Source organism: Filicampus tigris, chromosome 5, assembly GCF_054856515.1.
Source record: "Filicampus tigris isolate MCC_2025a chromosome 5, RoL_Ftig_1.0, whole genome shotgun sequence".
Taxonomy (NCBI): domain Eukaryota; kingdom Metazoa; phylum Chordata; class Actinopteri; order Syngnathiformes; family Syngnathidae; genus Filicampus; species Filicampus tigris.
The window spans coordinates 23,990,954-24,005,293 of record NC_141221.1 but is presented as its reverse complement, the minus strand read 5'-3'; the positions used below and the strand labels follow the sequence as shown (position 1 = coordinate 24,005,293).

General features: G+C 39.7%; 1 protein-coding gene across 6 annotated transcripts in view; it reads left to right on the top strand.

Moving 5' to 3' along the window:
- citb (citron rho-interacting serine/threonine kinase b) overlaps positions 1 to 14,340 on the top strand; it is a 68,635-nt gene that overhangs the window by 15,664 nt on the left and 38,631 nt on the right. For all 6 annotated transcript variants that reach the window (XM_086030255.1, XM_086030256.1, XM_086030262.1 and 3 more), the window contains 6 exons: positions 3,958 to 4,050; positions 7,245 to 7,388; positions 7,543 to 7,662; positions 11,845 to 12,015; positions 12,164 to 12,217; positions 12,317 to 12,370. In XM_086030255.1, coding sequence (XP_085886381.1) covers positions 4,042 to 4,050; positions 7,245 to 7,388; positions 7,543 to 7,662; positions 11,845 to 12,015; positions 12,164 to 12,217; positions 12,317 to 12,370 — 552 coding nt within the window. In that variant the 5' untranslated portion in view covers positions 3,958 to 4,041. The remainder of the gene's footprint in view (positions 1 to 3,957; positions 4,051 to 7,244; positions 7,389 to 7,542; positions 7,663 to 11,844; positions 12,016 to 12,163; positions 12,218 to 12,316; positions 12,371 to 14,340) is intronic.

Here is a 14,340-nt window from a genome sequence, read left to right as displayed (position 1 = left end):
CACGCATCCTGCTAAATATATCCAGTGGTGGTGGAAAACACTGTTATATCACCATGAGCAACCTATTTCGAGCAATTCTCAGCTAAAAATAGGGGCTTGTTTGTTTTGCCAACTCAATAAGGATCTCCTACAGCACACTGAGCATCACTAACCAAGGTCAACAAATTAGCTGATGTAGTTATTGTACGAATTTCTTAACGTCAATTCATTCATCATTAGAAGAGACGTTTTTTTTCCTAAGAATGCGGCTTTGCTGTGCATGCCCCAAACAAGTAATTTGTGAAAGTCGTTTTTTTATGGTTTGTTACTGCACTTTTACAGTCTTTCAGAGTAATTTTCTATCAGCAAGGCACATCTTGACTTGGCAATATTTGCCCGCTATTCCTTGCTATAGTGCTCCAAATCTGTCAGATTGCAAGGACATACTTTGTGCAGCACTCTTCAGATAAATTACACATTTTCAATTGGATCCAGGTCTGGGTTCTGACTGGGCAACACCAAAATGTCAGTAGTCTTCTGGTGAAGTATTCCTCTTAAAAATAAAAATACTTTGGATTTACTTAGTTTGAGCATGTACATCGGTTGCGTGTGATTCAAATGTGTTAATCCAACACGTTTCGTTTTAGTTTTGAGGACAAGGGAAAATTACCACTATATACCGGTACCACATTTAAACATATATAAATCATGTGTTTATTTTATTGTATTTATTTATTGAACATATAAAAAGATGAAAAATCATTTTAATCAAAAGTAGAAAACATTTAAAAGAAAAAAAAAAAAGAAGTAAAGAACTTTATCTCGTCCTACCCCTTGTTCTTTGCGTGTTTTGATTTTCATTTCATTGTATGTAGTATGTAAAAGAAAAGGAAAAAAGTCAACATATAGACCTGCTCGTATAAACAACTGCACTTACGCTTATGCATACATGCCTGCATTAATGCAGTACATAAGCACACACTCTGGCATGTGCAAATGAAGTACAGCACTTTTTTCACCGTGTTGTGCGATTGCCATGCTGAAAAGTGACATTTCTTTTCATCTTCTGCTTTCTAGTGGAAACCTGAACACTTTGGGGCAATATTCTTTGGTATTTGGAACCAGAGATGGGCACTTTGCAAAAATTTCCTGGTCCGTTTATCGCCTTCCACCTGCAGCCAGGGGTACCCTTCCGCTGTCCATCTATCCGCCTTTTTGTCTGACCGGACCAAATATTAATCGCCTATAGGCCGGTCCGCCTATCATTTTAAACGGGCTTCCTTTTTCGTTTCCGTCTACTAACATTGACCAACTTCCACTAGATCCCACCCCTGCCGAGCGATATTTAAAAGGAAAGACTCACCGTGGCAGAATTAAATGCATCTCATCTTAGGACCCTGGAGCTGTCAAAAAGCCTCGGACGACGGTAGACGATGACATAGACGGAAAAAATGGGCTTCTGACTATGCTCAGACTGTTTATTTTTGAAGTTTTCTGTCTTTCATGTATCACCTGCAAAATGGGCATCCGTCATAGGCGGAAAGATGGACCGGTCCGTCACAAAGGGGAATGCCCAGCTCTGTTTGGAACTGTTCAGAATTCCCTTCACCTTGACTGAGGCACAAGTTCCACTCGAAGAAAACAGCCACAAAGCAGGATATTTACACCATGCTTCACTGTTGCTGTGGTGTTTTTACTTGTATGTTGATTGGCAGTGTTGTTTTTACATCCAAATTACAGTGCTCAGTGTTTTAGACCAACACCCAATGTAAAACAATGTGGCATGCTTCCTTAAAGGTTGCATGCCACATTATTTTTAAAATAGTCTTTGTTGACCTTTTAAGGTGTTTGCCAGATAATTTGGGTTGGAAATGACCATGATGCCCTTTTTCAAGCTATTTTCGTTCGGTCAAAATTGCCTGTGGTTGTGAGCAGGCTGTTTTCTCATTTATATTAAAAAATATTCAATAGGCTTTGCTCTGATTGGCTTGCTGTTCTCCATTTGATATGGAAAATATCGTCCAACGGCGGAATTGTGGCCGGCTACGGTGAGCTCTGAGGCAGACACGGTTCTACGAACGATCCAGTCGTCCAGGAGGATTGTTTTTCGTGCTGTTTTGGGGGGTGGGGGATCACCTCAATGGTGACACTCGGCGACCTCACGGCTGCTCATTGAGCACTCTGAGGTGGACTGACCAGTGCGAAGCAACGGTCTCCAGCCCTCAAATGTTGTTGTGAAAATGTCCACTTTCACTGGTTTTCACAGGACCAATTAGCATATGTTTAATTTGACTGACAAGTTGTGCGACGAAGCAGAGGTGGAGTGAGTGCATTAGAAAATTGTTTGCTGCTGAAATGCGATGGAATGATATTGCAATATGCAACATCCATATATTGCATGTTTTTCCAATATCGTGCAGCCCTATTTTAAAATGATCAGATTATTATTATTATTATTATTATGTATGGCATCTTTGAGTATGATTTCAGTATCTCAAAGCGAGCGTCCTCTTTTTTGAAAATAACATATGGTCACCCTAATGTCAAACAAATTTTGGATTTTGATGGCATGGGACCTTTTATTGTTGTTGTTGTTGTTGTTTGTGTTGTATTGATTTTGTTGAAATTGTGTTGATACCAATTTTTTTTCTGTAATGGTTAATACACCAGTGTAAGCTGGAAATGCTATTTGTGTTGCTAAAATCTGCTGAACTTTATTATTGTTAATTTATATTTTGAAATGTGCTGTTTTACAAAAAAAAGTGTTCTTTTTATTCTTGAACAGCAAAAAAAAATGTTTACTGGTTAATTGTTACGGTTGACTGAAATGTAACTTCTTAGGAGAAGCCTAGCGAGCAGGCTAATAATTGAGTTTGAAAAGCTGCATCCACTTTGAAATCCCTCATTGCTGTTCAAAATGGTAACGCCTTGAGAGCACACTGAAATTGGAAGCATTCCATGATGCTGAATGGTCCCTTTTCATTTTTCTAATAGGGCAGTCCACACAAAAGAGGAATACAATACATTGTTGTCACACGTAAGACATATGATCTGTACACATTGCCAATTTTAAGACCACTTTTTTTTTTAAACTATATTTCAGGGGTGCTCAAGTCTGGTCCTCAAGAGCCACTATCCAGCCTGCTTTCCATCTCTCCCTGTCTGCAACACACCTGATCCAATCATCCGCTCTTCACCAAGCTTTGCACAAGCCTGATAACGATTGTGATCATTTGTATAAAGTGTGTTCACGTAGCAAGAGATGGAAAACAGGCTGTATAAGGGCTCTTGAGCAGTGTTTTTCAAACTTTTTTGAGTCAAGGCACATTTATTTCATTGAAAAAAATCCTGCGGCACACCAGCAGTTGAAATTGTGAAAAAAAAAGCTTATTTTAACAATATAAGTGTTATATTGTTTATATAAGCATTTTTTTAACATTGAAGAATGATGTTATATCATAACGTCTTGAATAGGAAATAAATAAACGCAAAGAAAAAAGTATTTTATGCTGTTTCATATTGATACTTACTCAGTGTGAAACATGGGCCTGTTTGTATAAACATGCTTTGCTAATTCGCTTGTCTCTAAACAAAGACAATTGGCTACCTGCTGCTGCTGCTGCCACCTGCTGGTATGGAAGAGTACTACAATGTAGTAAAGACATGATTACGCTGCCAGGCGCTAGACCGCACAGACACACAAATTAGATAATTTCCCACAGCACACCTGACAATATCTGGCGGCACAACAGTGTGCCGTGGAACACGGTTTGAAAAACACTGCTCTTGAGGACCAGGCTTGAGCACTCCTGGTATATTTGATTTTCATTGTCCTGGTCTCCTTTTTTATATCATAAAAATGATGATATAAACTGGTAAACTGATAGAAACGGGCATATTAACAGGTCTGTGTACTCTAGGTCACTTATTCCACATGTTTCTCATTTTGTGTTAATGTCTCATCTTTCTCTCCATCAGAACAGTGACAGCAACTACCAGTTCTCTATTACAACACCCCCTTTGGGACCATCTCTAAACAAAACTGTCGGAATTGCTGGACACATGTCACAGGTATAGTGTCTTTGCTTGGCATTTCAGAGAACACAATTCTCCAGTGATACAAAAACTATAACCAGAGTTGGGTTGGGTAGCTCATGTTACCGTTACTTTTGAATAATAAGCCTCAAGTAAAAGTCAAAAGTAGTCCTCCAAATAATTACTTGAGTAAGAATAAATAAGTATTCAATGAAAGTACTGAGTAACTGTTGAGTAATTTCGGATGTGTATTTTTTTCATCAGAGCAAAGGTTAAAAATATTTCTTTGCAAATTCAGTAATTGTGCAACGACTCTGTAACTAAAACATAAATAATAAATAAATACAATCTTTATAATATAAAAAATACCCCCCACCCCCCAAAATAAATAAAATGAAATATTTTTGCATTATTCAGTGAAATTCTATTAAGTCATTCGGCTTGTTTACAGAAAAAATATCAATAAGGAATTTATTCCTCAAAATAGAGTCACCAGAACACCAGGATAGTGGTACCTTCTGTGACCTAAATATTTAGAACAACACTACATGCATAGTGTCTAACAAAAGAAATATTGAACTGTTTTATTCACCAAAATGCATGAATGAAGATGCTTCCTGCTGGCCAAGTTTATTGATCAAGTATAGGCTATTTAGTTTTCTGGTAGCCAAGTTACACTACAACCATAGTTGAGGTATGTGACAGTGGAGTGGACCCAGTTCCACCATCACTTGTGACCCCATTTTTGTGTGAGTCATGCAGGTCTGTTTGCGCTCCTCTCAGAAAAATGCACTCTGGCTGGTTAAAAAAAGTTTTCCGCCTCTATTTTTAGATATGACGTACAGTGGAATCCCCTCTATTGCTTCGTTTTCAATTTGATGATTTTCATACAGGACTTGGATGTATCTCGCAGGCATGGCGGAATAACTCAGCTTTGATCCCCCCAAAAAGTGCTCAAAGGTAGCTTGCTTCATATTTTTATATCAACGTACAGTATCTCAACTACATCCAAGATACATCCAATTTGTACGATGCTGAAGAGGATGATACGGTGCCAACATTTTTTATCATTCCGAACTAATTATATCAATTAATGTAATTAATTGACTGACTATAATTATAACTACTCAGCTTGTGAAATCATACACTTTCTTGTGCTGTCTCTTCTTTACAATTCGGTCCACACTAAAGGAAAATTTCTGGCCTCAAGGTCTCAGGTTTATTCCATTTCTTAAAAACGGACCACAGGGCATTCTATTGTTTTGAGTTTGAAACAAGAGGTAATTTTTTGCCTGCTTTTTGAAGTCGTTAAAATGTCATAACTCCCTTAATCCTTAACATATTGACAAAATCACCACCATCAACAAAATTTTCCCATTTTTCTCCAGGCTATTTTAAGTGACATTGGTCTTGCTGATTAAAAAACAAACAAACAAGTTCTTTAATTTTTGGGGGGTCACATACCTACATAGTTGGTGTGTGTGTGTGTGTGGGGCGGGGGTGTACGGGTCTGTGTGGGAAAGACTCAACAGTATGTATTCTGAAAGATGCACGTTTGACAGTTTGGCTACCTACCTGTTACTTCAGAATAAGATGACTCAAGTAGAAGTAAAAAATAGTCATCCAAATAATTACTTGAGTAAAAGTAAAAAAAGTACTTTGTGAAAAAAACTACTCAAGCACTGTGTAACTGTAGCAACGTCTCTTTTTTTTTCAAAACAACCATTCAAACAAAAATACAAAATAATCATCTTCATGCAAATGAAAGTCCATCCAATCAATAAAATAAATTACATTTAATTAAAGAATAGCTTAAAATAATGTTAAAGTAAATTCAAGTACTTTAATAAACAATAAAATAATAATAATAGTATACATAAAAGAAATAAATTAAGCACAAGTAGCACAAAATTTCATCCCGTGTACTTTTTTTCAACAGGCTCCGCAGGCAGAACAACAAAGTAGCCCATGAACTCGTATAAACTGTGTGTGAGTGCGTGCGTGTGTGTATGTGACAAAACATGCAAAACATTTTTTTCCCCCAAAGAATCACTCAGTGACTCAGTGAGTCACTATTAAGCTTTGACAGTAGTTGGCTCTCAAGGTTCTTGCAGTGAAGCTGTGATCGTTTAGCAGTGAGTCCAGCATGACTGAAAAGTCTCTCACAGGCTGCAGATGTAGACATTTTCGATTCGTTTCATCCGAAAACAACTCTTTCCCGCAGCTAAAGTTGAATATGGTCACGTGACGAGACTGCCATACGGTTACGTTTGATTGGTGAAACACAGTCACATGGTAGAGCCTGGCGCAGGTCTCTGACAAATAAATGCACCTTTCTCTGAGAGAGAGAGAGAGAGAGAGAGAGAGAGAGAGAGAGAGAGAGAGAGACGTACGTGGAGGGGATTTAAATTGACCTTTTGTAGACCTAAATTTCAATGTCTGGGCAGACACAGATGACAGCTTGTTATGAAACTGTTAAGTTTCGTACACTTGAATGTAAACATTGGCTTAATGTGAGGTCGGGGGTATTCTTGTCATTGAAACTTTAGTCACATACTGGTGTATCCTCCACTTCTTTGGTTGTTCTTTATGGAAATCAGTCACTTTGACAAGCCTGCAAAGGGCGTGTTCAGTCATGTGGCTGCCTGGCTCTGTTTGATTGGTGAGATGGAGTCAAACCTCACTAGTGATTACATTTGAATGTTGAACAGAGTAGGAAGTCTCACACACAAGTAAGAGTAAAAAAAAAGTATGTTGCATTAAAACTACTCTGGCAAGTACATTTTATCCAAAAAGTTACTTGAGTAAAAGTAACGGAGTAAATATAATGAGTTAAATTACTGCCCAACTCTGTTAATAACGAAACTGAAGGATTTAAGCCATTTTAAGGCATCGGACTGACTGGCATAATAAATACTACTCTGCCGACATTGGTATGATTGACATTTATGTGATTTTAAGTCAAATATATGAAGCAGGTACTACATACACTTTGATTCCACTGCTCCTGCCTTCTCCTATAAGTATTTCATAGATACATACAGTAGTTAACTTAATGGACAAAATGGTGGAATATTTGGAACTATACTTGCTGCCCATAATGGATCCTTTGGAATTGCTGTCTCAGTAATATTCATGTATCTGCAGCAACCTGTGGGAGCCAAAATCATTCAATTAAGCAGTAAAAACTCTCATGATGGATTATTTGGGTGCCATTTTCTTTTTTCCAGGTTGAGCAGGAGATCTTACTCGTACAAAGGAAGATGTCTGACCTTGAGTCAGTACTGCAGCAGAAGGACATAGAGTTGAAGGCCTCAGAGACTCAAAGGACTATCCTAGAACAAGACCTGGCCACCTACATAACAGAATGCAGTGTATGTAGATACAGTGGCTCTGCACCAACTGGATACGTGTATATGCACATATATGTCTATACTTTTGTTTTGAACAACGAGTGCAGGCCTGTGAAAGTTGCTCAGAGCAACGTTTGGCGAGCCATACGCTTATATCTTAATCCCTTGCTTTCAGAGTCTGAAGCGAAGTTTGGAACAAGCTCGTATGGAGGTGACACAGGAGGATGACAAAGCTTTACAGCTCCTCCACGACATCCGCGAGCAGAGTAACAAGCTTCAGGAAATCAAAGAACAGGTACGATGGCGGATTATCCAGTCCTTTTGCCAACGTTGAGGCGATTGTGTGTTTTAGATGCAGTAAGCTCCAGAAGCATTTGGAGATTTTATGAATTGGCCTTTAGACACCTCCATATTTCTTTGGAAATTTGAATTAATTCGACTTGAAATTAAACTGACAAGGTGAGACTACATTGCAGACTTTTTAAAGTCCGGTTTTGCAGCATTATCACATCACCATTTTGGAGTTACAGCCATTTTTAAGGAGTTCATGGAGAGCAAATTCCCAATTTATCTGCAAGCACCTTGAATTGGTGATGGCTTGTGGTTTGTGGGTCTTCCTTCTGTTTTGACTTCAGAAGTGGAAAAACAGGCTCTATTTGGTTGATATGAGATGAAGGACATGGCCATTTTGAATATTCAATTTATTTGCCTTCAATAACTATTGAGCTAAGAGTATTTTTCAATGACTCCACAGTAAGACAACTAAAAATGGTGACCACAGAATCCTCGGTATACGGGTGGTATCATTGTCAAAAGACACCTTCATGAATGCAAATACAGAGTTTCAACATGAAGTGAACCACCATCAATGCACAGGAATCAAACATTTTTAGACATGACACCAAGGAACACATGTTTTAGAAGGATGGAATAAAAAATATAGAGAAAGAAATTTGTAGCTCATAATCCAAAACACAAGACATCCTGCATCAAGCAGTGCTATGGGCTGGCCATGTATTGCTGCTAACGGAGCAGGTTCACTGGTGTTTATGGATGCTGGACCTCTTATGGTGGTGACGGAAATAACGAGGTGAATTGTGAAATGTATTTGGCTGCTGAATTGATAGGACTGATGGACTTTTGGAAGGCTGAAATGGAACATTAACTCAAGAAAATTGACTGACTGAAGCACTTTCTCCATCTGCTGATACAAGTTGTGCCACACATTGCACCAATTATTTTTGCTTGGTCCACTGAGTTTGCAAATGTTAACATCGCTGCACGTTACACTGTACGTTCATTTGCATGTGGCATTTAATTATCAAAACCAAATGAGTTCATGTACTGTATGCAGGTTTGTGTATGTATTTACCCATGAGAGCACACTGGACACTATGGGAGTATCAAGAAATCCCTACAGTTTTTTTTGTTTTTTTTTGGAAAAAGCAGCCTTTTTTCATCCAACTCTAGCGCTGGTTACCAAGCACTGAATACATTGTGCAATGGTTGCTATGGTGATGAGAGCCCTATACCTACGAGTGAAGAGAGCTCTGATGCAGTGGGCAGGCTGATCGTGATGAGATGCTGGGTCTTAGTTCATACTCCCTCAGAAACATAATTTTCAACCACTTCTTCATCTTGAAATCAGCCAAGATATTCTGATTTGATTGGCAAACTATGTCTCTCATTCAATCAGTTGTGCTGTGCATATAACACTATATTAACTGAAGCTTTGTCATTATTTGCAACATTTCTACTTGTTTTTGTTCTGCTGTTGACACATTTACCTGGGGTATTGTCCTGCATACAAATCACATTTTATTTTATTTTTCAATAATCTCTTGATATCTTTAAAATACCCTGTATTGTCTGACTAGCTAACTAACTCACCAAAAAGTCAAGTGTTACTTCTCAAACTAGAAACTACTGTAAATTTGGAATTGTTTTGCTAACGGTGAAAGAAGTGAAATTTGGGACATGTAGGAGTGACTCCAAGTGCTAAAACTGTCCAAGGATCAGGGGGCTAAAGACTTCCTTATCCGTGGGTGTTGCTAATCTGCACTGCTCCACTGTGTATGCAGGTGCGTTGCTCCGCCTTTGCAAAAGAAGTAACAAATAGTGGGAAGATGCTTTCTTGCCGCCATGAAGAGGCGTTCAAGACATACAGTAACTGACTAAACCCACACTTGCATATGACTTTGTTTTATGATTGTAAATTGCTAAACGGGTGACGATCAGAATGCTATGGCTCAAATCTTATGTTCTGCTAGTTGAATACTGGGGCCCCTCTGCAGGAGTGTTGGGGATTGCTTGTCTTGAGATATATTTGATAGACTAAGTACAAGAAGAACTTTGTCTAGGCCAGTCTGGCCATTTGGATTCGGATCTGGATCCTTTGACCAAGAGTGACAGATTTTGAAAAAGAAAAGGGATTGCTTATGGACAATTTCTGCTTTCCATTCAGACATGCTCTAAAGAAATACATCTCTCATGAAATTATCCAATATATACTGTGACTGAAAGCACTGGCAGAGGATTTGTGTGTCAGCAGTGTCTCTTCTTTCTTACCAGGTTATCTTCGCCATCACGGGACTAAACTTAAAAAGTGTTCCTAATCATTGTCTGAAAGAAATAATATCTTGACAGTTAAACAGAGAAAGAGTAGATCTAATCACAACTGCCAGACTCCTGGATTGCAATTTTTGAAATGAAAAACCATCTAAAAGTCCTGACGCTAGCATCGGTCGGGAATCAACTCTATGATTTGCTTATCTCGTCATCTTGGACTTCCAGTTACTCCACAAGGTGGTTGGCGATAAGTGTCACATCATCAGTAAAACTGTGACTGAACACAATGGGATGTTAGAACAAACCCTCTTAAAACAAACAATAACGTGTCTTCAAATTTATGAGTCAAGTTCTGTGTTCATACAAGTGCTACTTGCGCCGCGTCGCCATTGGCGCCTCGTAGACTGGTATTTACCCCAGCTAAATTCAGCATTTCATCTTGAAAAGCATCTGTCTCCCACGCACGTCATTTGACTGCAGTGTTCGGCATTTTCATGCAGAAGCCATGCAGTATTGGATCAACAAATAGTAAACAGTGAGGATTGATTCACTGTTAAAAAAAATAGCTGTATTCATGAATGTCTGTAACGTATGCAAGACACACAACGGTTTCATTCTGAGCACATATTTAGCAGGTCCATAATGTGTCAATAATATTGCTGCTTGTTTTTACTGTAATTGCGTGTATGAGCAAGTGTGGTTTATCAAATGTCATTGCTTAACATGCATTCCCACAGGCAACAAATAGGAGTATGATGACAGAAAAAGACAAAAATAATTGAATGTGACAACGAGTAGCTCGGGGTGGCACGGTAGTCGACTGGCTAGCATGTCCGCCTCACAGTGCATAGGGTTCAAATTTGGCCCCGGCCTTTCTGTGTGGAGTTTGCATGTTCTCCCCGTGCCTGCGTGGGTTTTCTACGGGTACTCCGGTTTCCTCCCACATTCCAAAAACATGTGTGGTAGGTTGATTGGACGCTCTAAATTGCCCCTAAAGGTGTGTTTGTGAGCGTGACTGTTTGTTTGTCTGTGTGTGCCCTGAGATTGGCTGGCAACCAGTTCAGGGTGTCACCCGCCTACTGCCCAAAGACAGCTGGGATAGGCTCCAGCACGCCTCCGACCCTTGTGAGGATAAGCGGTTTCGTTAATGGATGGAGGGATGGAAAAAGCAGCCCAAAAACAAGCTAGTGACATCTAGTTGAGTTCAGAATCTAATCGTAAAAATGGCTACTGATCGGACATTTAAGGAGTAGCAGCATCATAGAAACTTGTAATAATATTCGTTTGTTTCCTTCCCCAAATTGAATCCCCCTCCTCAACTCTATTAGCAATTTTATCATCGGCTGTTGCCAGCTTCACTCGCCCAATTCCGTGCTGAGCCTGTGAGTCAGGAGATGCTACTTTTTATTAGTGGGATGAATGCACAAATGCGCCTTGTAACCTGATAAGGACAATGCTCTCCCCGAAAATAGATCAAGGCTGTGACCTATCACTTTTTGACAGACATGTGAATTAAGTGACTATGGCGCTTCATATTTACTCCCAACATTACTTTCTATCAAACTGTCCAAAATTTCCGAATGTTTCTTCATCCTATTCACTTTGAATGTAGTTAGCAGCATCACTTATTTATGTATCTGCTCACATGAATGATGCAGTAGTGTCTAACAAGAAATGATTTTTTTCCAGCTGGATTCAGGTCAAACGACAGCGGGGACAAACAGTTACCCATTTCCAATTCTATTTCCTGTGGTAATTACGCAAGTATAACTTATGTGAATTTTTTAAGTTAGCTGACTGGACCACTATCAAATTGTGGAGGTGCTACTGAATATAATCATCTCATATTTGGAATCCCCCCCCACGTTTTAGAGAATTATTATTAGAAAATCATTTGGTTTCCATACAGGAATATCATGCCCAGTTGGAGGAGATGCGAGTTTCCATCCGACAACTGGAGGAGGACCTGTCAGCTGCTCGTCGTCGTAGCGACCTGTATGAGGCAGAGTTGAAAGAGTCTCGGCAGAACAGTGAGGATTTGAAGAGGAAGGCCGGAGACTATCAGCATCGGTTGCAGAAGGTTTTCCATTTTCACTTTGGACCTTTTATTTCATGCCTGTAGACTTGGGTTAAGAATGCTCTTTTGACTTTTACATTTTTTTTCAATGGTAGTCATTATTTGAAAGGAGGCTCACTGACACGTATGTACTGTATTTATTTGTTCACAGGCCAAAGAGCAAGGAAAAGCAGAGGCAGACGAGCTAATCACCAAGCTGGAAAAGGTATTTTATCGAGCCTATTTACAGCACAAGACAATTTCGGACTGGATTCGGAAGAAAGTCAGATAATGTGTGTGTTGCAAACTGTGATTTTGTTTTTAGATCAATTTGGAGCAGCAGGCAAAGCTCCATGATCTTCAAGAGAAGCTTGCCAAGGTAGAAAATCCTTGTTTGGAAATTAATAATTCACATGATCACTTCAACAAAAGGTAGAAAACAACCCAATGGAGGATAAAAGCTTTGTTTATCATCTGGGACCTCATTCTTTCTCTGTCTTTCTCTGTCTTTCTCTTATATTATGGCCCATTTTTGTAATCAAAAAGCCCTCCCCATTGGAAAATATCATACATGTTTTCTTGTTCTCCAAGCCTCTGTGTGCTCGCAAGAGTCACGTGCACTCAATAATTTTGTTGGAGGAGAACATTCTCAGTTAAATATGCAGGAAATACCCAGTCATTCTGGGAGATCTTGTCCTACATGCGTAAGAGGGGAAAGGCGTGCAGCGCCATGCTTTTATCGATGCGCTGACTCTGCCATCGACTTGAGTTTGTCAATTACGCATCTTCATGAAAGCTATGCACTCTGAGTGAAGCATCCCTAAAATGTGGCCGTACCCTGACCAATCCTTCTGCGTTAAAGCGGAAGTCACCCAAACATTTTTTTTTCCATGTTCCCAGCAGGCCCACTCGTTGAAACGCGGCATTCTGATTGATTTTGCGTTTGTGGAATATAAGTTAAGCAGCAAAATGCAAGTTTTTTTAGCCATCTCTGGGGGCGGCCATTTTGTCAATCACAATTGCTCACGACGACCAAATCACGACAGACCTGTTTTCTGAATCTGAGCCGTGATTGGTCGTTGTGAGCAGTTGTGATGTCATTTTCAGTCGACAGAAGACAAAATGGCCGCCCCCAGAGATGGCTAAAAACAAGTGCATTAACACTTATTCCAAAAATGCAATATTTATCAAAATGCCCCGTTTCAACTTGTGGGCTTGCATAGAACATATTCTTGAAAATAAAATGTTTGCGTTGACGTCCCTTTAATTCCCATCTTAACCCATTAAGGCCTAAAGCGCCTTTCTCAACAGCTTCCCAAAACATAAGGTCGCCTTTGGAATTACCCTTGAAAACCTGAAGTTCAAAATGATTAATATCTCAGCCCCTGTAGCATAATTCCAAAAGAATTAAAGAGCGTAGACATGTGGCTTTCACACAGGCAGAATTTATTATTATTTACTGTTTCAATCGAAGATGTAAAAATAATGTGTCAGTGCAAGAGAGGCACAATTTTAATTAAAAAAAAAATCGAGTGGTAATCACCATCCTCTATTCTGTTACAAAGACGTCAAGATCGTAATTGTCTACAAACCATATCATATCACGTTCGACTGGTTCCACTGGTTCCACTGGTCGTGCACGTCGTCTATATAGCACTGCCGTTACTTACTTTAATCAGAGCTCCCGGCGATCCTGGCGATCTAGCCTATTTACGGCTCGAAAAAATTCCACGACATCCTCCGCGGCGTCGCGACACCGTCACGTGTATATTCTGATGCATTAAATTGGCTAAGAGACGGAGAATTGGATTAAAAAAGGACAGTGACGTATCCGCTCCCCCGGTTTGAAAGGTAGAAAGACGCAACAGCGTCTAGTGGTAGAAACGCGGTTATGCGCTCCCGGGCTTAACGGGCTAAGCACGACAGGTGTGTCGGAAATCTGTATGGGGGAATATTGTGTAAAAGAAAAGTTGCAGTCCATGCATTTATAAAAATACTTGCGTGTGAACAGGAGAACATGACTCTCTGTCCCCAGGTGCCATATATACCCAGGTGCAGCTAATCAACGTCAGCCCCTCCTCCCTCATTAAAACAGTCAGTTTTGGCTGTTCCTCCATCACAGCATTATTGAGCCTCAGAGTTTTAGCACAGAGTTAGGCGTCATCTTAGCTTTGCCCTAGTTCAGCTAGTGCTTTCTGTAGTAAGTGACACCTTGCTATATGTTAGCATACCAACTGTTAACATGTTAGCATTTGAACTATTCTCTTTGAAAATAGCACCCGAACAGAGGACAGAATGAAAATGCTCATCCATCAACGTGCATCAGCATTTTCTCCATTCAGATTGCTA